This window comes from Nerophis lumbriciformis, linkage group LG24 (assembly GCF_033978685.3).
Source record: "Nerophis lumbriciformis linkage group LG24, RoL_Nlum_v2.1, whole genome shotgun sequence".
Lineage (NCBI taxonomy): Eukaryota > Metazoa > Chordata > Actinopteri > Syngnathiformes > Syngnathidae > Nerophis > Nerophis lumbriciformis.
The window spans coordinates 42,032,501-42,060,495 of NC_084571.2; the positions used below are offsets into that span (position 1 = coordinate 42,032,501).

The window sequence follows — 27,995 nt, forward strand, 5'->3', positions numbered from 1 at the left end:
CCCTTTCCTTAACACACACACTGTGAGACCCCCTTTCCTTAACACACACTGTGAGACCCCCTTTTTAACACACTGTGAGAACTCCTTTCCTTAACACACACTGTGAGACCCCCTTTTTTAACACACTGTGAGACCCCCTTTCCTTAACACACACACTGTGAGACCCCCTTTTATTAACACACACTGTGAGACCACCTTTCCTTAACACACTGTGAGACTCTCTTTCCTTAACACACACACTGAGACCCGCTTTTATTAACACACACTGTGAGACCCCTTTTTAACACACTGTGAGACCCTCTTTCCTTAACATACACTGTGAGACCCCCTTTTTTAACACACTGTGAGACCCCCTTTCCTTAACACACACTGTGAGACCCCCTTTTAAGACACACTGAACACTATGGATGTGTCCTTGCCTTACTTGGTGTGTCCTCTCACAGACAAGCCCGTCATCAACACCACCAAACTGCCCACGGTGGTGCCGCTGTTCCGAGGTTACCCCGAGGAGCTGGTCTGCGAGGCGGATGGCCACCCACCGCCGGAGATCGACTGGATCCACGTTGCAGACGCTCGTGTCTCGGGGGGCAACATCACGATTTCGGAGGCAGGCCTCTACACCTGCAGGGCCTCTAATTACCTGGGCGTAGTCTTCTATAAGGTTGAAGTCATTCCAAAAGGTAAGAAGACGACACATGCTGACACTTTCTGTGTTTTAGTGCTTGTTCCTGTCCTGCGCTCTTATTTTGGTGACACTTCCTGATGTGTTGGTGTTCTTTCATAACATGCCTTCAAGCACTTTTGCCCTCACCTGTTTCCTGTTGGTGATTACGACTATTCAAGTTGAGTGTGAGCCACCATTCTTGGTTTGGAGATGACCATTTTGCTTCACCTCCTTTAGAAAGTAACTTGGTTACTTTACTGATTAGTTGATTTTAAAAGTAACTACTGTAGTTTTCGGAGTATAAGTCGCTCCGGCCGAAAATGCATAATAAAGAAGGAAAAAAACATATATAAGTTGCACTGGAGTATAAGTCGCATTTTTTGGGGGAATGTATTTAATAAAAGCCAACAGCAAGAATAGACATTTGAAAGGCAATTTAAAATTAAAGCTGCAAGCAGCATTGGTCGGGCCCGCGTATTTGGCAGGTGCTAGTCCTAAGTGTCCCAATACTTTTGTCAAGTTTTAGTCCCAAGTGTCCCAATACTTTTGTCCAGTGTAAGTGTCCCAATACTTGTCTCCAGCGGTAGTCCTAAGTGTCCCAATACTTTAGTGTACTTTTAGTGCGAAGTGTCCCAATACTTTTGTCCAGTATTCGTCGTAAGTGTCCCAATACTTTTGTCCAGTTTTAGTCCTAAGTGTCCCAATACTTTTGTGCAGCGGTAATCCGAAGTGTCCCAATACTTTTGTCAAGTTGTAGTCAAGTGTCCCAATACTTTTGTCAAGTTTTAGTCCCAAGTGGCCCAATACTTTTGTCCAGTGGTAGTCCTAAGTGTCCCAATACTTTTGTCAAGTTGTAGTCCTAAGTGTCCCAATATTTTGTCCAGTGTAAGTGTCCCAAAACTTTTGTCAAGTGGTAGTCCTAAGTGTCCCAATACTTTTGTCTACTTTTAGTCCGAAGTGTCCCAATACTTATGTCCAGTTTTCGTCATAAGTGTCCCAATATTTTTGTCCAGTTTACGTCCCAAGTGTGCCAATACTTTTGTCCAGTTTTAATCCTAAGTATCCCAACACTTTTGTCAAGTTGTAGTCCTAAGTGTCCCAATACTTTTGTTCAGTTTTCGTCGTAAGTGTCCCAATACTTTTGTCTACTTTTTGTCCGAATTGTCCCAATACTTTTGTGTAGTGTACCTACCTTGTCTGCATTGTGTGGGCACGCTGGTGCTTCCTGCTTTTAAGCAGCCTTCTTGAAAAAACAGCAGCATCAGCGCAGCGGCTCTTTGAAGGGTCATAAAATCAAAACCGGAGCCGGTATTAAAACTCTTTCGATAACTTTTAATCAGAAGGGTTCAATCTCTCTCCTGTGTTAGTTTGAAGCCGAAACAACAAACGCGCTCAGAGGAGATAATGTTTGAAGAAAGGTGACCGGTTTTTACAAAAATGTTGTGTTGAAGGGGGAATAGCAAACTTCCTGTAGATTTTTGCTGGGGGTTGTCAATTTATGAAATGTAGGTCTAAGTGAGACCTACGGAGAGGTTTTTGTTTCATGTCTCTCCGACCTTCCCAGTGGGAGTTATAGGCAGTTTTGTCATTTTTTTCTTCAGAGGAGCAGTTTTTTCTCCGTTTTATTAAAAAATTGCTCTAGAGCGCAATTTTTAAATTTGGGGTTAGGTTTTTTTATTAGATTGCAATTTTTGCCAGTCCTGATGTGTGCGTTCAGTTTGGTGAGTTTTGAAGCATGTTAAGGGGGTCAAATTACAGCTCAAAGAGGCAAAAGTGACTGTTTTTAGTACTTTTTTGTCTTGAAGGGGGAATTGCCAACTTCCTGTTGATTTTTGCCCGAGAATGTACCATTAATGAAATTTAGGTCTAAGTCAGAGCTACATAGAGGTTTTTGTTTTATGTCTCTCTGACCTTCCTAGTGGGAGTTACAGGCAGTCTAGTTTTTTTTTTTCCTAGGGAGCGCGAGAGCGCAATTTTGATTTTTGGCTCGTTTTTTTTTTTTTTTATCAAACGGCAATTTTCGCCAGCCCTGATGTGTGCGTCAAATATGGTGAGTTTTGAAGCATGTTAAGTGGGTCAAATTACAGCTCAAAGAGGCGGCCGGTATAATAATAATAAAGAATAAAACCTTACAAATTCAATAGGTCCTTATGTCCCAATGCATAAGGACTAGTCCTTTTGCAATGGGCCATGCGGGCCCTAATAAATGAAGAATAGTGAACAACAGGCTGAATAAGTGTACGTTATATGAGGCATAAATAACCAACTGGTATGTTAACGTAACATATTATGGTAAGAGTCATTCAAATAACTATAACATATAGAACATGCTATACAATCTGTCACTCCTGATCGCTAAATCCCATGAAATCTTATACGTCTAGTCTCTTACGTGAATGACATCAATAATATTATTTGATATTTTACGCTAATGTGTTCATCATTTCACACATAAGTCGCTCCTGAGTATAAGTCGCACCCCCGTCCAAACTATGAAAAAAACTGCGACTTATAGTCCGAAAAATACGGTAAGTTAGATTACAAGTTACTTTATTAGTTACATGCAGCTACTGACATTACCCCCGGCGCCTCAACATAAAAATGACAAGCGGTTTTGCCAATAATCACTTTATTTAACATCAACAATTGCACTTAAGATAAATACCTACCGGTACTCAGTGGCCTAGTAGTTAGAGTGTCCACCCTGAGATGGGTAGGTTGTGAGTTCAAACCCCGGCCGAGTCATACCAAAGTCTATAAAAATGGGAGCCATTACCTCCCTGCTTGGCACTCAGCATCAAGCGTTGCAATTGGGGGTTAAATCACCAAAAATGATTCCCGGGCGCGGCCACTGCTGCTGCTCACTGCTCCCCTCACCTCCCAGGGGGTGAAAAGGGGATGGGTCAAATGCAGAGAATAATCTCACCACACCTAGTGTGTGTGTGACTATCATTGCTACTTTAACTTTACTTTGAAAAGTACTGGTTCCCCCTTTTTTTTTAACGGGCATGACGACGCATCGTCACGTCATGACATTGCTGATTTTAGGAGCATGTTGGGCAGCGCACACACACAGAGTACTTACAAGCAGACACAGTGTGTAGACAGAAAAGGGAGAATGGACGCGTTTTGGTGTAAAAAGTCAAGATAAAGGTGAAGTTATAACACTGAAACACCCTCAGGAAGAGCTGCTTTAACACATGCAGCTAACATCCATCCACAGTGTTTTAGCTACTTCTAAATCACTAATCCTGGTTTCCATAGCAACAAATAAAGTAAGTTTCTTACAAGTAGCATTATCACTGGAGGACAAGGAATAGCTAAACTTGTTTCACTACACACCGTAGGAGGATACAATAGCTCACCACCGTCACAATGTAAACAAATGCCATGGGTGGATCTACACCTGACATCCACTGTAATGATACCAAGTACAGGAGCGTATCTCGTCGATACAACTATGATTACGTCGATATTTTATCGTCACAAAATATTTTTTCCTTTTTTAAAAAAATTTATATTATGTTTATAAAGTCAGTAAATATGTCCCTGGACACATGAGGACTTTGAATATGACCAATGTATGATCCTGTAACTACTTGGTATCACATCCATACCTAAATGTGTGGTATCATCCAAAACTAATGTCAAGTATCAAAGAAGAGAAGAATAAGTGATTATTACATTTGAACAGAAGTGTAGATAGAACATATTGAAAGAGAAAATACTGTATTTTCCGCACTATAAGGCGCACCTAAAAACCACAAATTTACTCAAAAGCTGATGGTGCGGCTTTTAACCCGGTGCGCTTTATATATGGATTAATATTACGATTCATTTTCATAAAGTTTCGATCTCGCAACTTCGGTAAACAGCCGCCATCTTTTTTCCCGGTAGAACAGGAAGCGCTTCTTCTTCTACGCAAGCAACCGCCAAGGTAAGCACCCGCCCCCATAGAACAGGAAGCGCTTCTTCTTCTACTGTAAGCAACCACCCGCCCGCGTACAAGAAGAAGAAGAAGCGCGCGGATATTACGTTTCATTTCCTTTGTGTGTTTACATCTGTAAAGAGCACAAAATGACTCCTACTAAGCGACAGGGATCCGGTTCATGAAAAGACGCAATCTCTCCATCCGCACACGGATTACTATTTCACAGCAACTGATATTCCTGTGAACCGCACTGTGGATACAACGGGAGCACGTACGGTGAATATTCGCACCACAGGGAATGAGAAGTCATCCTTCACTGTGGTTCTAGCTTGCCATGCTAATGGCCAGAAACTTCCACCCATGGTGATATTCAAAAGGAAGACCTTGCCAAAAGAGACCTTTCCAGCCGGCGTCATCATAAAAGCTAACTCGAAGGGATGGATGAAGAAAAGATGAGCGAGTGGTTAAGGTAAGTTTAAGTTTACGCGAAGAGGCCGGGTGGCTTTTTTCACGCAGCTCTGTCCATGTTGATATACGTATGTTTGTGATTGCACATTACCGTACATTTTGGGAGTGAACAGAGTTGTTAGAACGCTGGTTTTTAATATATTATTAAAGTTTGACTGACCTATCTGACTGTTTTTTTGACATTCCTTTAGCGCAGTTAGATGCGGCTTACAACACCGGGCGGCTTATAGGTGGACAAAGTTTTGAAATATGCCGTTCATTGAAGGCGCGGCTTTTAACCCAGGGCGCCTTATGGTGCGGAAAATACGGTAAGCAGATATTAACAGTAAATGAACAAGTGGATTAATAATCAATTTTTACAGTTTGTCCCTCATAATGTGTAGAAAATAATAGGTGTATAAATGACACAATATGTTACTGCATACAACTAATTAGGAGTCTTTGTTTACTTACTACTAAAAGACAAGTTGTCTATTTTATTTAAGGACTAAATGACAATAATAAACATATGTTTCATCTACACTAACATTTTTTGTTCAATGAAAGCCAATAATGACATTTTTGGGGGGGTCCCCTTTACTTAGAAAAGTATGACAATACATAGCAAGATGTTGGTATCGGGACTGTCATGTCTATATTATCATGTTTTGTTTTAAGTCATGTTTTGTTTAGTTTCTGTCTTTTCACTCCCTTGTCTGGTCACCATAGCAACCATTAGTTTTCACCTGTCACGTCACGCACCTGTTTCACGTTTTGAGTCACGCACCTGCTTTCACTAATCATGTCCATAGTATTTAAGTTCATTCATTTTCTGTTGTTCGTCCTGACGACCTCACAACACATTTATGCTCTGTTCATGCCTGATACTTCTTTTCATGTCAATTCCTCAAGCAACTACTTTTGTCCAAGCCAAGTAAGTTTTTGTTCCATATTTATGGTCTTTTTGGTGTCATAGTTTGTTCTCCGCCATTGTGCGTGTTTTTTGTTTGTACTTTTTTGCTATAGTCTTTTGGTTTTATAGTTTATTCTCCGCCACTGTGCGCGCTTTCATTTATTCCTTTTTTTGATAATAATAAATCATGTACCTTCATTCCCGTCTCGCCCGTGCCAACTTTCCGTTGCATCCCGGAAAAGCAAACTCCCAAGATCAAGTCCTGACAGGGACAACCTTACTTTCTCTAGACTTCTGATTGGCCCCGCTTGCTTCTGGCATGAAAAAAAGGGTTTCATTTGAAAAAGATATGTTTAAATGTTCAATTGTGTATTTGCCCTCACAGAGGACTACCTGCCCCTCATAGCTGGCTTTGTGGCGGCCACGGTGGTGATCATCTCCGTCATCTTCCTCTTCATCTACTCCATCTACTACAAGAACACCAAGATGCGGCGCTACAGCCTGAAAAACCCCAAAGTGGAGCTGCAGACGGGCCACGTGGCCCACAACGGCTGGGACCTGCAGTTCCCCATGACCAAGCTGTCCTAGCGGCTGTCCTAGCCTGATGTTGAACTCGGCCTAAGCTGCTACGCTTTACTAAGTGGACAGCTGGCTCTTTTCTACTTCTAAAAAGCACAAAGGGAAGTTGAAGTTCTCCAGCCTTTTTGATCCAACACATTTAGGAAGCACTCTGCGCTTTTAAACAGAGGAAGTGCACTACTTTTGTCTTTGAAGGAAAAGCTCTTGCTGTGTGCTTCTTTTTCTTGCTAATCACTGAGCCTTTTCTACCCCCAGAGAGTACACCACTGTGCATGTGTGGTGTGGCCTTCTTCTGTGCCATACTTTGTACTGCTCGGCATGGCAAAAGGACTGCATTGTTATTATTGATGGAAACGTGCAAGGTGAGGTGACACGTGTGTGAATATTGCTGTAAATATTTATGACTGAGAAAGGATTTTAAATATATATATATATATTATTAAAGATATGGCTTATTAGACAATGTGTTGAGTATGTGCAGAAACAAGAGTTTGACAATGACAACTATTGCACTTACAGTGGTTTACACGAGAAGAAGGAACATAGAAAGGGGAGTCAAACGTACAAACAGGTTTTTTCCGGCCCGCAGGATGAGTTTGCTAAGTATCAAAATGAAAGAAGCTGCCATTCTGAATGTGTCCACTAGATGTCGCAATAGCAATTCTTTGTATCTTTGTAGATGATGCTACATATGTACAAAATAGAGATGCGCGGATAGGCAATTATTTCATCCGCAACCGCATCAGAAAGTCGTCAACCATCCGCCATCCACCCGATCTAACATTTAATCAGAACCGCATCCGCCCGCACCCGCCCGTTGTTATATATCTAATATAGACGATGCAAGGCATTAGTGAGGTTATAAAGCTTTTGCCTGTTAAAGAAAGGAGACTGATCCAATGCAGCACAGACATTCGCGTGCCACGCTGTCACAGCCCAGACGCACACCAGTGCGCAATCATATGGGAGCCGCGCTGAGCGCACCTCCAAGCGCGTCTCGCTGCCGGCGACGGCCGGGTATGGGCCCGACGCTCCAGCGCCATCCATTTTCAGGGCTAGTTGATTCGGCAGGTGGGTTGTTACACACTCCTTAGCGGGTTCCAACTTCCATGGCCACCGTCCTGCTGTCTATATCAACCAGGGTGAGCCCCACCCCTTTCGTGAGCGCACTGCGCGCGGAGTGACCCCTGTTACGCGCCCCCGGCAACAGGGGTGGCAGGCAGGTAAGCTGCGCGGGCGGAGCGCGCGGAGTGACCCCTGTTACGAGCCCCCGGCCACGGGGGTGGCGGGCAGGTAAGCTGCTTACCTGCTGCGCGTGACGCCGGCCGCGGCGAAGGCGGACGAGGCGGGGTGTCGGTGCGGTGGTGACCCTGGACGTGCGTCGGGCCCTTCTAGCGGATCACCTCAGCTACGGCTCCCAATGGGACCCTCTCGGGGGAAGGGGACTCGGTCCCGGACCCCGGCGAGGCGTCCCTTCTCCGCTCCGTAAAAGTGTCCATCTCTTCTTCTTTTTTTCTTCTGTTGTGGCATATGCTGCAGGTGCCTGCTCGTTTTTCGTATGTGGGTAACAACATTTAACTATGTATATATATTTCCCAATTGGTTTAACTGACACCCGCCTGAATCTATTTAAAATCTAATTTTTTTTTATTTCAACCGCCCGACCCGACCCGCGGATAAAATCTAATTTTTTTTAATTTCATCCGCCCGATCCGCGGATAATCCGCGGACTCCGCGGTTGTGTCCGCAAACCGCGCATCTCTAGTACAAAACAAACCACATGATGTTAGTACATCAGTGGAGGAAAATGATCAAACTACATAAATAACATCCTGTAATTTGATTTTGATATTTTTATCTTGATAGATGGAAAATTTAAAAATCAATGAGTTGACTGATGAACATTATCACATCATTTATTCATAAACTATAAATAACTACAAAGATAGAATACCATTTAAGTGTAAAAAAAACATTATTTTTTAAACAAAACCGTCTGAAGTTGTCTTTATTTCTAAGTTATCGTGCTGTGATTTTACCAGTCCGGCCCACTTGAGAGTGGATTTTTCTCCACGTGGCCCCCCCATCTAAAATGACTTTGACACCCCTGGGCTAAATGATGATTTAGATCAGGGGTCTCACACTTGTTTTGGTCGAGGGCCACATTGCAGTCCTTAGAGGGCCGCTTGTCACAGCCAATAATATATGAATTTACCTATACATTTAAATATTATATCTTTTAATCTGTATATTTTACTGCAGGCAAAAGTGTGGGTTTTTTTTTTACAATATTTTACAGTAAATGGAAAATGTGTCATCTTAGTGGCCAGAACTTTACAGTAAAATGTGCTGTGGTTTGACAACATATTACTGTTAATAAAAAAACGGCACCACTTTTTTAATTTTTTAATTCTGGCAACAGAGCTGCCAGTTTTTTACCCTCAAAAAATGTGTGACCCTTTTTCCATTTACAGTAATACACGGTGGTGTGGCGCAGGGCCGGCCCGTGGCATAGGCCGTATAGGCAAATGCTAAGGGCGCCGTCCATCAGGGGGCGCCACGCCAGTGCCACAAATGTTGGAGAAAAAAAAAAGAAAAGAAAAAAAGTTGGTACTATTTATTTCTAAATACAAAAAATAACCCCACGTTAATTAAAATGTAAAGTAAAGCCTATTTAATAGAAATATTATTTGTTACAACATTGCGCCCCCCCCCCGCACGGTGCGCCCCCTCCCTTCCCGTATCATGACTCTTTTTGGACGTCACCACATCAAAAAATCAACACAAGATGTCAAAACGGCCAAAACTGTCAGGTGCCCAGGGAAGAAAAAAGAGAAAAGAAGAGGAGGAGAAACGAGAAAAGACAGAGGTAGCAGGTAGGTAACGTTAGCCTACATGAAATTATTTGTCTCTTACAGAATGTGATATTAGCTGGCTTTTTAGCATTAAGCTAATGTTACATGATTCGGCAATTGCTAATCAATAAATAGCTAGTTCTGTTTTAACGTCGGGTTAATATTGTAGAGGGGGCTAAATTGTTATGGAAAATAATAATGTAACGTTAGGTAATTACAGTACTCCCACCTTACATTCCTCAGGGACATCAGTATTAGATCTTTTAAGCAGGTGTTTTTTGTTTACATTGTTATTGCCTTCTGGTTAGCTAATGTTTGCCCTGCAGGTAATAGTCACTTTTCCACCCCTTTATATGTTAGGTATAGTTGTAAGCCTAGTTGTTAAAGTGCACATCAATAATGTTAATTAAGCAATATCACATGAGAGGGAATGCTGTTTTTTAATTTAAGCACTGCTGTGATTCGGTTAAAGGTAATCATAACATAACATTCTCATATAATATATGATACTGTTACTTTGCATTCTGCTATTCAGCATTTCACTGTAATGATGACAATAAATTGAATCTAATCTAATTTGCATATCAGTTAACATCATACATATATCTCTTTGGTTTTTCATCTATATTATATCATTTCATTTTATTCCTGGAATCATATGTTTTTATTATTAAACTGTAATACTCAATGGTGTCACATACTCCTCTCTTCAGATGCACTGTTGAAGTTTCTAAATCCCACCCCTGGGCCATCTACCACATCTACAGCTGCTGCCTCCACTTCAGCAGCACAACCCACCAGTTTTGCAGCAGCAAAACATACAGCCATCTCTTCACTTGATGAGAGATTTCAGAGCTTTGGAGAGGTGAATGACAAGTTTGGAGTACTCCTCAATTTCCACAACTTACAAAAAGAAGAGCTGCTACAGCCCTGAGTACTACTCTGACCCATGACAGCCAGCTGGACATTAATGGCACAGAACTTGCAATGGAAATGCAGAATTTCCCACCATTGCCATCAAAGAACATGACAAACATGGAACTCTTGACCTTCCTGCATGAGAAGAAGCTGGCAGAAATGTACCCCAACATGTGGGTTGCTCTGAAAATCTCTATTAAAAAGCACAAATAGAGAACTCTGTAGGATCCCCTTTTTTTGTAATATAGTTGTTAAAGTCATACTGGTTTGATATCTTGTTTTGTGCAGTGCCTTATTTATATTGTATTTTTAATTTATTTTATGCAACTTGTTGACACGTTTTATTTTGTGTTTATGTATGTAAAAAATATTGTATTTCATATATTCATTTTTTATTTTTTGTATTCATTTATTTATTCATATTTTTTTTTAAATCTTGTTAACTATTCTGATTGTTAATTTGCTTTCTTTAAGTAAAAAAAAAAGGTCAAAGACAAAGCTATTCAGTTTCTTGTGAGTATATACACTTCACTGCCGATGTGGGGGGGCGCCACCTAAAATCTTGCCTAGGGCGCCAGATTGGTTAGGGCTGGGCCTGGTGTGGCGTCAGGGCCAGCAAGACCTTCTTCTCTGCTGGCCTAACATAACCACAAATCATCATCATAATTAATGATAAAAGTCATTTTTTTATTTACTTTCCCTAAATATGTAAAAGTATTCATATTCTCTTCATGTCATATTATGCTCCTTCCAGTGTTGTTTTTAGTTTATAGAATTTTTATCCAATCAGAATTCAGCTAGCTTATGTTGCCATGCTGTATGAAATCTGCCTTCAGAATCAACGATGTGTGTGCACTGTAAGTGAACGGACACATACAGTTGATAGACAATCAGATCACCAGTTGTTGTCAGTAAGGCCTTCTTACTGGCCTAAGGCAGATATATATAGTGATGTTATGAGCGGGTAACATAAGAACTCCACAGTACTGAAGAGCATGCGCAGTAGCCCAGCGGGATGTTTTTGACGAGCACGCTGTGGAGTAAACTTGAAGAAGTCAGCCAACAAGCCTGGTCTGCGTCTTTTATGATTAGACAAGACAACGCGTATATTTGCAAGGCCATTTTCAAGAAGGATATTTAAAGAGAAACTACATCTTGTGAGACCATGTCGGCCAACCCCGGAAGCTCGAATGGGTTCTACAAATTGTGAGTTCAGATATTTTATTTCTTTGTTTTTTCACGTTTAGTGTTTTTTGCCATTTTAATTTCGACAGTACCACATAAGATATGTTTTAATTGCTGATGCAGGTTTATTGATATTTAAATGCGTCAGAAAATAACCCGTTTTGTACACTGTTGATGTGTTTCAATGACAGTAGTGCGTGAATGTGTTTCTGTATAGTATTGCTCCAGCAATGGTCATGTGGTGACATGAATGATGCTATTTGGAGAGGTCATCATTGAAGTGGGACATCACTGAAGGCCTAGGTGGGAAACGCACGGCCCGCCACTGGTAATACACAATAAAAACAACAAGCGTAGTTGACAGAATGTTACTGTTTTTTTTTTAATTTAAAGTAAATATGCTGTAAAAACCACCATTCATTTAACCCCTAAAACCTACAGTGAACAATTTGATGGTTAACTTGAACATGAAATCATAGTTCAAGCAGATATCTACAGCATTAAAACCCCAAAAATAATTTGGAAAATATGACGATACAATATTTGTTGCATTAGTGGTTAATATTAAAGTTGGAAAAAATGTGCAATTTCATGCGGTACGTACATTTTTTCCTGTCCAAACGAATACATTTAGTAAGCAAAGATATCTACCTAGTGGAAGTAGTGTCAAAGCGCTTTGAGTACCTTGAAGGTAGAAAAGCGCTATACAAGTACAACCCATTTATCATTTATTTATTATTGACGCATGTTTTTTTCCAGGCCTTCATTGCCAGATAAATTGATGGCCTTGAGTTTGACAGTCAAAGTGCTTTGAGTACATTAAAGGTAGAAAAGTGCTATACAAGTACAATTGAAAGACAAATGTCTCAAAGGGCTGCACAAGCCACCTCACTCAGATCCAAGTACATTGGAATCAATCAGTGTTTATTTACTGGCTATGCTGCCTTCAAAGCCGTCGGGCAGAATGAAGTATGGACAGTTAACTCGCCAGTAGACTTGTTTCCTTCCTCTCTGTCCGTATGAGCCACATTGCATGTCAATTAAGACAGACTTTATATTTAACACACTCATAGTTTGCTGCCTTTTATTGAATTTCAAGTCTCTCCACGCGGCGTCTTGAACTAATCTGCAATTCAATCGCTTCTACGGCATGATTGAGTTGTCTAGCTCCGTCTTTGGGCAAGAAGGAAGCCCGGACACATTTCTTCACCTTGTGGAACTTTTTAACTTTGCTCAATCTTTCCGCTGATGGACGAGTCATTGACGTCCATGTCGCGAGTCATTGGCGTCCATATGTCGCCACTGCCCACTTCCCGTGACGTAACGCTCGGATATCCCAGCATTGTTTGAGACACCTGAACGCAGCAAACTTTCGGTCGAAGGACTGTCTCCAGTTTGCGGAATGCATCTTTTTTTTTACATATTTTTGAAGACAATTTAGTCGGGAAAGTGCTCATATTTGGCGACGTGGCGATGTGGTGCTTCATATTCATCTGCCTAGTCGGCTGTACAGGTACGACAACGTTTGTGTTGACTTACTTATACACTTGTGTTAGCATTAGCTCATGGTTAGCTACACACGGTAGTAATAGTTTCTCTTTTCTGACTCATTTATTAGCTTGTGTTTGTATACACACCAACTAAAATGACACTAAATACTTTGTCATGCCAAACTAATTTGACTGGGTGTGGATGTCTAGGAGGAACATGTTTTTGTTTGCTGCTTTTTTAAATGTCATTTAACCCTGGCTTGCAATCACGTGACTTTAAGGCACTTCCGGGTTTCAGGTGGAGGGCAAAAGTCGATTCAGGTCTATTTACATACAGGTAAAAGCCAGTAAATTAGAATATTTTGAAAAACTTGATTTATTTCAGTAATTGCATTCAAAAGGTGTAACTTGTACATTATATTTATTCATTGCACACAGACTGATGCATTCAAATGTTTATTTCATTTAATTTTGATGATTTGAAGTGGCAACAAATGAAAATCCAAAATTCCGTGTGTCACAAAATTAGAATATTACTTAAGGCTAATACAAAAAAGGGATTTTTAGAAATGTTGGCCAACTGAAAAGTATGAAAATGACAAATATGAGCATGTACAATACTCAATACTTGGTTGGAGCTCCTTTTGCCTCAATTACTGCGTTAATGCGGCGTGGCATGGAGTCGATGAGTTTCTGGCACTGCTCAGGTGTTATGAGAGCCCAGGTTGCTCTGATAGTGGCCTTCAACTCTTCTGCGTTTTTTGGGTCTGGCATTCTGCATCTTCCTTTTCACAATACCCCACAGATTTTCTATGGGGCTAAGGTCAGGGGAGTTGGCGGGCCAATTTAGAACAGAAATACCATAGTCCGTAAACCAGGCACGGGTAGATTTTGCGCTGTGTGCAGGCGCCAAGTCCTGTTGGAACTTGAAATCTCCATCTCCATAGAGCAGGTCAGCAGCAGGAAGCATGAAGTGCTCTAAAACTTGCTGGTAGACGGCTGCGTTGACCCTGGATCTCAGGAAACAGAGTGGACCGACACCAGCAGATGACATGGCACCCCAAACCATCACTGATGGTGGAAACTTTACACTAGACTTCAGGCAACGTGGATCCTGTGCCTCTCCTGTCTTCCTCCAGACACTGGGACCTCGATTTCCAAAGGAAATGCAAAATTTGCATGGTTGGGTGATGGTTTGGGGTGCCATGTCATCTGCTGGTGTCGGTCCACTCTGTTTCCTGAGATCCAGGGTCAACGCAACCGTCTACCAGCAAGTTTTAGAGCACTTCATGCTTCCTGCTGCTGACCTGCTCTATGGAGATGGAGATTTCAAGTTCCAACAGGACTTGGCGCCTGCACACAGCGCAAAATCTACCCGTGCCTGGTTTACGGACCATGGTATTTCTGTTCTAAATTGGCCCGCCAACTCCCCTGACCTTAGCCCCATAGAAAATGTGTGGGGTATTGTGAAAAGGAAGATGCAGAATGCCAGACCCAAAAACGCAGAAGAGTTGAAGGCCACTATCAGAGCAACCTGGGCTCTCATAACACCTGAGCAGTGCCAGAAACTCATCGACTCCATGCCACGCCGCATTAACGCAGTAATTGAGGCAAAAGGAGCTCCAACCAAGTATTGAGTATTGTACATGCTCATATTTTTCATTTTCATACTTTTCAGTTAGCCAACATTTCTAAAAATCCCTTTTTTGTATTAGCCTTAAGTAATATTCTAATTTTGTGACACACGGAATTTTGGATTTTCATTTGTTGCCACTTCAAATCATCAAAATTCAATGAAATAAACATTTGAATGCATCAGTCTGTGTGCAATGAATAAATATAATGTACAAGTTACACCTTTTGAATGCAATTACTGAAATAAATCAAGTTTTTCAAAATATTCTAATTTACTGGCTTTTACCTGTATATAAGGCGCACCGGATTATAAGGCGCATTAAATGAGTCATGTTATTATGATTATTCTCTAAATATAAAAGTAGGGATGTCGGATAATGGCTTTTTGCTGACATCCATCCATCCATCCATCCATTTTCTACCGCTTATTCCCTTCGGGGTCGCGGGGGGCGCTGGAGCCTATCTCAGCTACTATCAGGCGGAAGGAGGGGTACACCCTGGACAAGTTGTTTTTGCCGAAATCCGATATTCCGATATTGTCCAACTCTTTAATTACATATATCAACCGATACCGATACCAACCAATACCGATATATACAGTGGTGGAATTAACACATTATTATGCCTAATTTGGACAACCAGGTATGGTGAAGATAAGGTCCTTTTTTTTTAATTAATAAAATATAATAAAATAAATAAATTAAAACATTTTCTTGAATAATAAAGAAAGTAAAACAATATAAAAACAGTTACATAGAAACTAGTAATGAATGAAAATGAGTAAAATGAAGTGTTAAAGGTTAGTACTATTAGTGGAGCAGCAGCACGCACAATCATGTGTGCTTACGGACTGTATCCCTTGCAGACTGTATTGATATATATTGATATATAATGTAGCAACCACAATTTTAATAACAGAAATAAACAACCATTTTGTGTGAATGAGTGTAAATGGGGGAAGGAGGTTTTTTGGGTTGGTGCACTAATTTTAAGTGTATCTTGTGTTTTTTATGTTGATTTAATTAAAAAAAAAAAAAAAAAAAAAAGATACCGATAATAAAAATACCGATAATTTCCAATATTACATTTTAAAACATTTATCGGCATCTCTATATAAAAGACTTCCTTGTGGTCTACATAACATGCAATGCTGGTTCTTCGCTCAAAATGTGACAAAAATGACAGTCTCTTCAGGATGCACCATTTTGTGGGCGGTCTTATTTACGTGCCTCCACTTGGACAGCGTCATCTTTGTTGTAGCGGTGTAGCGTGCAAGGACGGGGGTGGAAGAAGTGTCAAAAGATGGCGCTAACTGTTTTAATGACATTCACACTTTACTTCAATCAATAACGGAGCAGCATGTCCTCATCCGGAAACAACAACACAGGAAATGTGTCCCGTGAAAAACCGTCCCACCAGAACTCTCTAATAAGTCCCTTGGGTGAATAATGTAAAGTCACTATACCGGTATGTTTTAGTGCTTTCATGGTGAGTTTACTGACAGATATAAGTAAGAACTTTACACTACAGGTGTATTTTCATATATAAAGTGCACCGGAATATAGGGCGCATTAAAGGAGTCATGTTATTATGATTATTTTCTAAATGTAAAAGACTTCCTTGTGGTCTACATAACATGTACCGTATTTTTCGGAGTATAAGTCGCACCGGAGTATAAGTCGCACCTGCTGAAAATGCATTATAAAGAAGGAAAAAAAACCTATATAAGTCACACTGGAGCCCGGACAAACTATGAAAAAAACTACGACTTATAGTCCGAAAAATACGGTAATGGTGGTTATTTGCTCAAAATGTTGCATAGATGATGTTTTACACATCATCTTCAAGTCGCTTTCTGACAGTCTCTTCAGGATGCACCGTTTTGTGTGCGGGTCTTATTTACGTGCCTCCACTTGGACAGCGTCATCTTTGTTGTAGCGGTGTAGCGTGCAAGGACGGGAGTGGAAGAAGTGTCAAAAGATGGCGCTAACTATTTTAATGACATTCACACTTTACTTCAATCAATAACGGAGCAGCATCTCCTTATCCGTGACTCTCTAGTGCAACAACAACACCCGAAATGTGTCCCGTGACCGGAACTCTCTAATAAGTAAAGTTCCTTGGGTGAATAATGTAAAGTCACTACACCGGTATGTTTTAGTGCTTTCATGGTGAGTTTACTGACAGATATAAGTAAGAACTTTACACTACTTTATATTAGAAATGGCAACAGGGGAGGATGAATGTCACATAACAAGAAGATAGAGAAAAAGAAGAAGATTATCCACTACAGTGTTGGCACGGACTACAAAGGCGGATGCGCGTAATTTTTCACGATTTATGCAGATCCAAAATACAGATCAGCAGGTACCAGAAGGTAAGAAAAGTTGCTTTTGCATAATATTGAGAAACAAAACGCCAAATAGTGTGTCTTACCTTATACACACACCATAATGATACTCCTATGTTGAAGCACACCAGGGCAGCACGGTGGAACAGGGGTTAGTGCATGTGCCTCACAATACGAAGGTCCTGAGTAGTCCTGAGTTCAATCCCGGGCTTGGGATCTTTCTGTGTGGAGTTTGCATGTTCTCACCGTGACTGCGTGGGTTACCTCCGGGTACTCCGGCTTCCTCCCACCTCCAAAGACATGCACCTGGGGATAGGTTGATTGGCAACACTAAATGGTCCCTAGTGTGTGAATGTCGTCTATCTGTGTTGGCCCTGTGATGAGGTGGCGACTTGTCCAGGGTGAGATAGGCTCCAGCAGCCATGAAGAAACTATGTTCACCTATTTCAAGTTCCGGGCACTTAACGTGGTCCAAATTTCATGCATGTTTATTAGATAAACTCATTATATATTTTATTGAAGCAACATAATATCAATCAAAGCTTTTTAAATGGTAATAAATGATTTAGTCAATCAATGGTTCCAGCCCTACACGGCTAATGAGAGTACATCAAACACCTGAAGATCAAAACTGCTCAATGCCTGATTTTATTTTTAGATCTGTTACAGGAAAGAAATCTCTTAAGATTTAGAAATGCTTTGTGTGTGTACCAGAGGTGACTGACTATGATGTGCGCATTTTCCGTGCATGCGTACTAGGTCGCGTCGCGGCGGCGGACGGAGGGGGGCGGGGTCTTAAACGGTGGCATTGTTGTGTGTGGACACGGACAGAGGTGGGTAGAGTAGCCAGAAATTGTACTCAAGTAAGAGTACTGTTACTTTAGAGATTTATTACTCAAGTAAAAGTAAGGAGTAGTCACCCAAATATTTACTTGAGTAAAAGTAAAAAGTATGTTGTAAAAAAACTACTCAAGTACTGAGTAACTGATGAGTAACATACACACACATATCATATATATATATATATATATATATATATATATATATATATATATATATATATACATATATATATACACACACACATATATATATATATATATATACATACATTGATATATACAGTATACAATTTATATTTATTTATTTTGCCGTTTTTGTTTACATGTTAAAGGTGTTTTAATGAATATACATGCATGTTTAACACATATAGATTCCTTTCTTTCATGAAGACAAGAATATAAGTTGGTCTATTACCTGATTCTGATGACTTGCATTGATTGGAATCAGACAGTAGTGATGATAACGTCCTCGTTTTCAAATGGAGGAGAAAAAAAGTTCCTCCTTTCTGTCTAATACCACATGAAATTGGTTGGTTTTTGGCATCTTATTTGTCCAGCTTCCATATTCGTTTGTATACACTTTACAATAAATACATTGGCGGCAAACTCCGTAGCTTGCTAGCTTGTTTGCGCTGGCTTTCGGAGACTCTTATTTTGAAAGCGCAGGCGCGATGGAGCGGCACTTTTATTGTGAAGACAGGAACTGTGCAGTCAGTCTTTAGGCTTTTGACAGGATGTACGGTTGAAATAAAAAGGGGTCTTTTTTCCTTCACACTTTTGATTGATTGATTGAAACTTGTATTAGTAGATTGCACAGTACAGTACATATTCCGTACAATTGACCACTAAATGGTAACACCCCAATAAGTTTTTCAACTTGTTTAAGTCAGGTCATGTGACCGCCTGGCTCTGTTTGATTGGTCCAACGTCACCAGTGACTGCATCTGATTGGTGGAACGGAGTGAACGTCACCAGTGACTGCATTTGTTGAAACGCAGGCACTATGAAGGTCTGTCTGACAGACCAAAACAAACAAAGCGTGCATTAACAGATCGATAAAAATTAGTAGCGAGTAGCGAGCTGAATGTAGATAAAAGTAGCGGAGTAAAAGTAGCGTTTCTTCTCTATAAATATACTCAAGTAAAAGTAAAAGTATGTTGCATTAAAACTACTCTTAGAAGTACAATTTATCCCAAAAGTTACTCAAGTAGATGTAACGGAGTAAATGTAGCGCGTTACTACCCACCTCTGGACACGGATAAGGTTAGGTGGGATTTACCCTGGATAACCTTATCTGGCTTAGTATAAACAGGGCCTTAAAGTGGAATTGCACTTTTTTTTAATTTACCAATTGCTCACAATCATTATGAAAGACAAAACAACTGAGGGTTTTTTATAAAAAATTTTAATGCATTCTAACTCATAAATAAAAGTCTGTTTACAGCGCAGCCAATGGGAGGTCGTCTATTCATCCCATAAAACCCAATAAAAAACATGCAAAAAGCGCCAACAATACTGCAGCTGTGACTTGAATATTAACCAAGTATTAGTGATATTGTTATTGTACGTGCTAACGCAGACAAACTATTTATAGCGGCGCTTGTGTGCCAATGTCATGATCGACTGATGAGCCGCTTCCTCGCTCGTCAGACTTTATTCCAGATCATAAGTCATGCCTCTTACCTGGAGAGTAGAAGGACGAAGACGTATTCTGACAAGTTGCTACACTTTGACAGCCATTTTCAACCCATCCATCCATCCATCCATCTTCTTCCGCTTATCCGAGGTCGGGTCGCGGGGGCAGCAGCTTAAGCAGGGAGGCCCAGACTTCCCTCTCCCCAGCCACTTCGTCCAGCTCCTCCCGGGGGATCCCGAGGCGTTCCCAGGCCAGCCGGGAGAGATAGTCTTCCCAGCGTGTCCTGGGTCTTCCCCGTGGCCTCCTACCGGTCGGACGTGCCCGAAACACCTTCCTAGGGAGGCGTTCGGGTGGCATCCTGACCAGATGCCCGAACCACCTCATCTGGCTCCTCTCCATGTGGAGGAGCAGCGGCTTTACTTTGAGCTCCCCCCGGATGACAGAGCTTCTCACCCTATCTCTAAGGGAGAGCCCCGCCACTTGGCGGAGGAAACTCATTTCGGCCGCTTGTACCCGTGATCTTGTCCTTTCGGTCATAACCCAAAGCTCATGACCATAGGTGAGGATGGGAACGTAGATCGACCGGTAAATCGAGAGCTTTGCCTTCCGGCTCAGCTCCTTCTTCACCACAACGGATCGATACAGCGTCCGCATTACTGAAGACGCCGCACCGATCCGCCTGTCGATCTCACGATCCACTCTTCCTTCACTCGTGAACAAGACTCCGAGGTACTTGAACTCCTCCACTTGGGGCAAGATCTCCTCCCCAACCTGGAGATGGCACTCCACCCTTTTCCGGGAGAGAACCATGGACTCGGACTTGGAGGTGCTGATTCCCATCCCAGTCGCTTCTCACTCGGCTGCGAACCGATCCAGTGAGAGCTGAAGATCTTGGCCGGAGGAAGCCGTCAGGACCACATCATCTGCAAATAGCAGAGACCTAATCCTGCAGCCACCAAACCAGATCCCCTCAACGCCCTGACTGCGCCTAGAAATTCTGTCCATAAAAGTTATGAACAGAATCGGTGACAAAGGGCAGCCTTGGCGGAGTCCAACCCTCACCGGAAACGTGTCCGACTTACTGCCGGCAATGCGGACCAAGCTCTGACACTGATTATACAGGGAGCGAACTGCCACAATAAGACAGTCCGTTACCCCATACTCTCTGAGCACTCCCCACAGGACTTCCCGGGGTACACGGTCGAATGCCTTCTCCAAGTCCACAAAGCACATGTAGACTGGTTGGGCAAACTCCCATGCACCCTCAAGGACCCTGCCCAGAGTATAGAGCTGGTCCACAGTTCCACGACCAGGACGAAAACCACACTGTTCCTCCTGAATCCTAGGTTCGACTATCCGGCGTAGCCTCCTCTCCAGTACACCTGAATAGACCTTACCGGGAAGGCTGAGGAGTGTGATCCCACGATAGTTAGAATACACCCTCCGGTTCCCCTTCTTAAAGAGAGGAACCACCACCCCGGTCTGCCAATCCAGAGGTACCGCCCCCGATGTCCACGCGATGTTGCAGAGTTTTGTCAACCAAGACAGCCCCACAACATCCAGAGCCTTAAGGAACTCCGGGCGGATCTCATCTACCCCCGGGGCCTTGCCACCGAGGAGCTTTTTAACTACCTCAGCAACCTCAGCCCCAGAAATAGGAGAGCCCACCACTGATTCCCCAGGCCCTGCTTCCTCATAGGAAGACGTGCTGGTAGGATTGAGGAGGTCTTCGAAGTATTCTCCCCACCGATCCACAACATCCGCAGTCGAGGTCAGCAGAACACCATCCCCACCATACACGGTGTTGACACTGCACTGCTTCCCCCTCCTGAGGCGGCGGATGGTGGTCCAGAATTGCTTCGAAGCCATCCGGAAGTCTTTTTCCATGGCCTCCCCGAACTCCTCCCATGTCCGAGTTTTTGCCTCCGCGACCGCTGAAGCCGCACACCGCTTGGCCTGTCGGTACCTGTCTGCTGCCTCAGGAGTCCTATGAGCCAAAAGAACCCGATAGGACTCCTTCTTCAGCTTGACGGCATCCCTCACCGCTGGCGTCCACCAACGGGTTCTAGGATTACCGCCACGACAGGCACCAACCACCTTGCGGCCACAGCTCCAATCAGCCGCCTCGACAACAGAGGCACGGAACATCGTCCACTCGGACTCAATGTCCAGCGCCTCCCTCGTGACATGTTCAAAGTTCTTCCGACACGAAAAGACGGGATTATAGGAACATTTTAGCAGTCGACATCCTAATAACAGCAGACCTTGTACAGTAAGTGATTTTTTTATTAATGTTTTTTAGCTCTCGTGAAGTTTGCAGTAAGTAATAATCAGTGATGAAGAAAAAAAAAGCCAACATCGTGGTTAGGGCTGCAGCTAACGATTTTTTTTCTATCGATTAATCTATAGATTATTTTTTCGATTAATCGGTTAATCTATAGATTATTTTTTCGATTAATCTATAGATTATTTTTCCTTTTACCGATTTTTTTTTTAATTTAAAATGAAGAGGAAAAAATAAATGTAGGCCAGTTTTTTCAAAAGGCATGGCTTTTATTTACAAAAAAAAAAGTATGGCCGCTCAGTCAACATTGACAACAACATGACAAAATATTCTGTAACAATGTAAACATTTAAAACTTTTAACATTTAACAAAATTAAAAGTAGCTTATTTGCTTTTTAATGTGCAAATATAAAAGTAAACATCCAGTGCAAATCTTAATATTCTGGAATAGTATAAGCATTTCAAAAGTAAAAGTATTGCTTATTTTGCTTTAAAATGTACAAAAATAAAGATAAACATCCAATACAAAAAAGTGCAAAACGGAAATATTCTGTAACAAGTGTAAACATTTCAACAAAAGTAAAAGTATTGCTTATTTGCTCAAATGTGCAAAAATAAAGCTAAACATCCAATACAAAAAAGTGTACAGTGTAAACATTTCAACAAAAGTAAAAGTATTGCTTATTTTGCTTAATAACACAACAATGATAGTATGATTAAAGTGAAAGTTAATTGTTGGTTTGTACATAGTATATGTAACTGTTAATGTTGTAAAAGGTATTTGCACAACTAATTAACGTTAGCGTTTGTGACACGTCTTGTGCCGTGGGGTTCTTTCAGGACCGACAGACTGAACGCCAGACGGCTTTGCCAGGTTTACAATCTTTTAATTTTACACAAAGTCTTTTCTCTTCCAACTGTGCGGATCGCGCACCTGGGCACGATTGCGGCGTCGCTCCCGGCGCGCCCCGCCTCGCCGCTCGCTCGCCGCCGCCGCCGCCTCTCCACAGCGTTAAAGAGGAGCGCGTCTTTGTAAACACTGAACAGGCACGCCAAACGCGCCTCTCAGAGCGAAACGGTGCTTTAGTTTATGAATTTACAACGCAGATACAAATGACACATTCATGTTTTTGTGTAATAATGACAACGTATACGCACGCGGACGATTGACTTGTTGATGGTGATGGCAAGAACGCTGTCGGGGGTTTTCTTTTCAAATGTTCGTTCATAGCCATTGTGCTGCTATGATAGGCCATTTCCGCTCGACACAGTGTGCATACAACAACATTATTAGGCCGTTTATTGAAATACTCCCACACTTTTGACGACTTTTGGCGTGCTTTTTTCCCCTCGCTCGCATCGTCTGCTTTGCGCTCCGCCATGACAGTAAAGTAGTGTGACGTAAATATGCGACGCGCCGACGCACAAAAACGGCGTCGACGTATTTACGTAACCGATGACGTCGACGCGTCGTTTCAGCCTTAATCGTGGTGCGTTTTTTAAATGAATGCGTTGTTTGCTTTAATTGATCAAAATAGGAAAATATATGTGCCTGTTACTACATGACGTATATATTTACATCATGTCTTTAAAACTTTAATGGAGGTGTTGGGGTGTTTTTAAGGGCTTTATAGGCAGAATAGAGCGGCTCAGATAAGTTCCATTTTAAGCAGACTTTTATTTAAGTTTATTTAGGAGTTACAATGCATAAAAGAACAAATTCCATCCGTGGTCACATCTCACATGATTGTGAATGATAGGCAAAATTTCCCAAAAAGTGCATTTGACCTTCAAGCCTCTGCTTGTGTGTCCTTCCAGCAAAGACGGCGAGCGCCTCCTGTCCGGTGGAAATGAGTCCCGGTGAAGTGGTGGTGCCCTTCGGCAGCTCCTTCTCCGTCACCTGCAGGGCCGTATCTGACCAAGTGAGAGGTATGGGCTGGGAGTCTCCATTTGGGGGCACAGGACTAAAGGAGGGCGTGACCAACGTCACCTTGCGCGTCGACTCCTTGAGAGGATGGCGAGTGAACACCATCTGCTTCGCCAACCTCAGAAACGGCACTCAGTGCTCCAAGATTCTCCCCGTCACCGCTTACAGTCAGTAGACATTTTGTTTAGCTTTGACTTTCTAAACAGCCTCACGTTTGTCACTGCTCTGTTGCAGAAATGGCCGACAACGTGACCTTAAGGAGCGAGTACGGCGCCAAGCCCACGATGGAGGGCTTTACTTATTCCTTTTATTGTCGGGTCATGAAGGTAGCGCCGGCACGTAAGGTCACGGTGCAGTGGTTCAAGGGGAACCAGAGCCTAGACCTGATGACAGAACCGGGGGTTGGGAATCATGAGCCGGTGAATTTGACGTTCAGGCAGGATCTGCAGCTCCTAGGTGAGGACGACGGAGCGCAGGTGCGCTGTGAGGCCACGCTCGACCTGCGGCCATCGGGGCCCAGACTTCCCACCGTGTCCTCGGAGCCAGTCCAGCTGATTGTGCTTTGTAAGTTGGGAAGTTTTTCTAACCGGGGTCACTGGGGATGTGCCGATCCATCGTCGGACGATTTGTGTGAAAGAGTATCGGCTGATCTCATTTATGTGTGATAATGGGCAGCATAAAAGTGTGATGGCAACATCCCCACTGGTCTCCTCTCACTGCCTGTAAAAGCCACTTATTATTCTATTATATATATATATATATATATATATATATATATATATATATATATATATATATACTGTATGTGTGTGTGTAGGTATATATATACATACATATATGTATGTATGTATATATATATACATATTAGGGCTGCAACTAACGATTAATTTGATAATTGATTAATCTGTCGATTATTACTTCGATTAATCGATTAATAATCGGATAAAAGAGACAAACTACATTTCTATCCTTTCTAGTATTTTATTGAAAAAAACCAGCATACTGGCACCATACTTATTTTGATTATTGTTTCTCAGCTGTTTTTACATGTTGCAGTTTATAAATAAAGGTTTATTAAAAAAAAATTGTATATATACAGGTAAAAGCCAGTAAATTAGAATATTTTGAAAAACTTGATTTATTTCAGTAATTGCATTCAAAAGGTGTAACTTGTACATTATATTTATTCATTGCACACAGACTGATGCATTCAAATGTTTATTTCATTTAATTTTGATGATTTGAAGTGGCAACAAATGAAAATCCAAAATTCCGTGTGTCACAAAATTAGAATATTACTTAAGGCTAATACAAAAAAGGGATTTTTAGAAATGTTGGCCAACTGAAAAGTATGAAAATGAAAAATATGAGCATGTACAATACTCAATACTTGGTTGGAGCTCCTTTTGCCTCAATTACTGCGTTAATGCGGCGTGGCATGGAGTCGATGAGTTTCTGGCACTGCTCAGGTGTTATGAGAGCCCAGGTTGCTCTGATAGTGGCCTTCAACTCTTCTGCGTTTTTGGGTCTGGCATTCTGCATCTTCCTTTTCACAATACCCCACAGATTTTCTATGGGGCTAAGGTCAGGGGAGTTGGCGGGCCAATTTAGAACAGAAATACCATGGTCCGTAAACCAGGCACGGGTAGATTTTGCGCTGTGTGCAGGCGCCAAGTCCTGTTGGAACTTGAAATCTCCATCTCCATAGAGCAGGTCAGCAGCAGGAAGCATGAAGTGCTCTAAAACTTGCTGGTAGACGGCTGCGTTGACCCTGGATCTCAGGAAACAGAGTGGACCGACACCAGCAGATGACATGGCACCCCAAACCATCACCCAACCATGCAAATTTTGCATTTCCTTTGGAAATCGAGGTCCCAGAGTCTGGAGGAAGACAGGAGAGGCACAGGATCCACGTTGCCTGAAGTCTAGTGTAAAGTTTCCACCATCAGTGATGGTTTGGGGTGCCATGTCATCTGCTGGTGTCGGTCCACTCTGTTTCCTGAGATCCAGGGTCAACGCAGCCGTCTACCAGCAAGTTTTAGAGCACTTCATGCTTCCTGCTGCTGACCTGCTCTATGGAGATGGAGATTTCAAGTTCCAACAGGACTTGGCGCCTGCACACAGCGCAAAATCTACCCGTGCCTGGTTTACTGACCATGGTATTTCTGTTCTAAATTGGCCCGCCAACTCCCCTGACCTTAGCCCCATAGAAAATCTGTGGGGTATTGTGAAAAGGAAGATGCAGAATGCCAGACCCAAAAACGCAGAAGAGTTGAAGGCCACTATCAGAGCAACCTGGGCTCTCATAACACCTGAGCAGTGCCAGAAACTCATCGACTCCATGCCACGCCGCATTAACGCAGTAATTGAGGCAAAAGGAGCTCCAACCAAGTATTGAGTATTGTACATGCTCATACTTTTAATTTTCATACTTTTCAGTTGGCCAACATTTCTAAAAATCCCTTTTTTGTATTAGCCTTAAGTAATATTCTAATTTTGTGACACACGGAATTTTGGATTTTCATTTGTTGCCACTTCAAATCATCAAAATTAAATGAAATAAACATTTGAATGCATCAGTCTGTGTGCAATGAATAAATATAATGTACAAGTTACACCTTTTGAATGCAATTACTGAAATAAATCAAATTTTCAAAATATTCTAATTTACTGGCTTTTACCTGTATGTATGTATGTATGTATGTATGTATGTATGTATGTATATATATATATATATATATATATATATATATATATATATATATATATATATATATATATATATATGTATATATATATATATATATACACACATATTAGGGCTGCAACTAACGATTAATTTGATAATTGATTAATCTGTCGATTATTACTTTGATTAGTCGATTAATAATCGGATAAAAGAGACAAACTACATTTATATTCTTTCTAGTATTTTATTGAAAAAAAACAGCATACTGGCACCATACTTATTTTGATTATTGTTTCTCAGCTGTTTTTACATGTTGCAGTTTATAAATAAAGGTTTATAAAAAAAAATTGTATATATATATGTATATGTGTGTATATATATGTGTATGTATATGCATGTATGTGTATATATGTATGTGTATATGTATATGTATGTGTATATATGTATGTGTATATGTATATGTATGCATATGTATGGATATATGCATGTGTGTGGATATATACATATATATAGATATATATGTATGTGTGGGAAAAAAAATCACAAGACTACTTCATCTCTACAGGCCTGTTTCATGAGGGGTTCCCTCAATCATCAGGAGATTTTAATGGAAGCATTCACATACCATGGTTTATATAGGGCACAGAGTGGGTGGGTACAGGCTGGCGTAGGGGCGTGGTGGTTGGCTCATGTGTTACCTAGGAGGTGTTTCCGTCTGTGGCGGCATGCTGATACAATTTCGCTGCGCTTGTTGAGGGATGACAGGTCTGGACGGTATATAAGAGAAACTGTTTATTATATACCGTCCAGACCTGTCATCCCTCAACAAGCGCAGCGAAATTGTATCAGCATGCCGCCACAGACGGAAACACCTCCTAGGTAACACATGAGCCAATCACCACGCCCCTATGCCAGCCTGTACCCACCCACTCTGTGCCCTATTTTAACCATGGTATGTGAATGCTTCCATTAAAATCTCCTGATGATTGAGGGAACCCCTCATGAAACAGGCCTGTAGAGATGAAGTAGTCTTGTGATTTTTTTTCCCACACATACATATATTGCGCTCTACTACGGTATCGAGCACTATTTTTTGGATAACCTTATTAAGACATATATATATAGATATATATCATCTTTTTTTAATCTTTTTTACTATTTATATTACTATATTATTGTGTATGCACCTTAGGGGATCTGCTCCAATTTCGTTGTTATTTGAACCTGTTCACTGTAATAATGACAATAAAACTCTTATTGTATTCTATCATTATCTTATGTATGATATTGGGCAGCATAGAAGCGTGATGGCAACGTCCCCACTGGTCTCCTCTCACTGCCTGTAACAGCAAATTGTCTGACGTCATCTTTCATGGACAGATCCACCTACCTTCCACCAAGATGATGAGAACCTGTCACTTCCTGTCGGGGGCAACATGACTCTAAACTGCAGGGCCCGGGGAAACCCAGAGCCACGATACAGCTGGACTCTCCCGGCCCCCCTGAAGATGAGGACGGAAAATCAAGCCATCCTGACCTCGTCTTTCCAGCATCCTGGCACTTACCAGTGCACCGCCGCCAATTCCCAGGGCGCCGCTGTCAAACGCTTCACAGTCAGCGAAGCTCCAAGTAAGACCTTTTTTCACAAT

At 41.7% G+C, this 27,995-nt stretch overlaps 1 protein-coding gene across 1 annotated transcript in view; it reads left to right on the forward strand.

The window, feature by feature from the left end:
- The window catches only part of LOC133620555 (hemicentin-2-like), a 103,899-nt gene that overhangs the window by 52,738 nt on the left and 23,166 nt on the right, over positions 1–27,995 (forward strand). The window contains exons 11-16 of the mRNA XM_061982140.2: positions 444–680; positions 6,341–6,536; positions 12,851–13,005; positions 23,549–23,824; positions 23,892–24,221; positions 27,727–27,975. Of these exons, the coding sequence (XP_061838124.1) occupies positions 444–680; positions 6,341–6,536; positions 12,851–13,005; positions 23,549–23,824; positions 23,892–24,221; positions 27,727–27,975 (1,443 nt within the window). The remainder of the gene's footprint in view (positions 1–443; positions 681–6,340; positions 6,537–12,850; positions 13,006–23,548; positions 23,825–23,891; positions 24,222–27,726; positions 27,976–27,995) is intronic.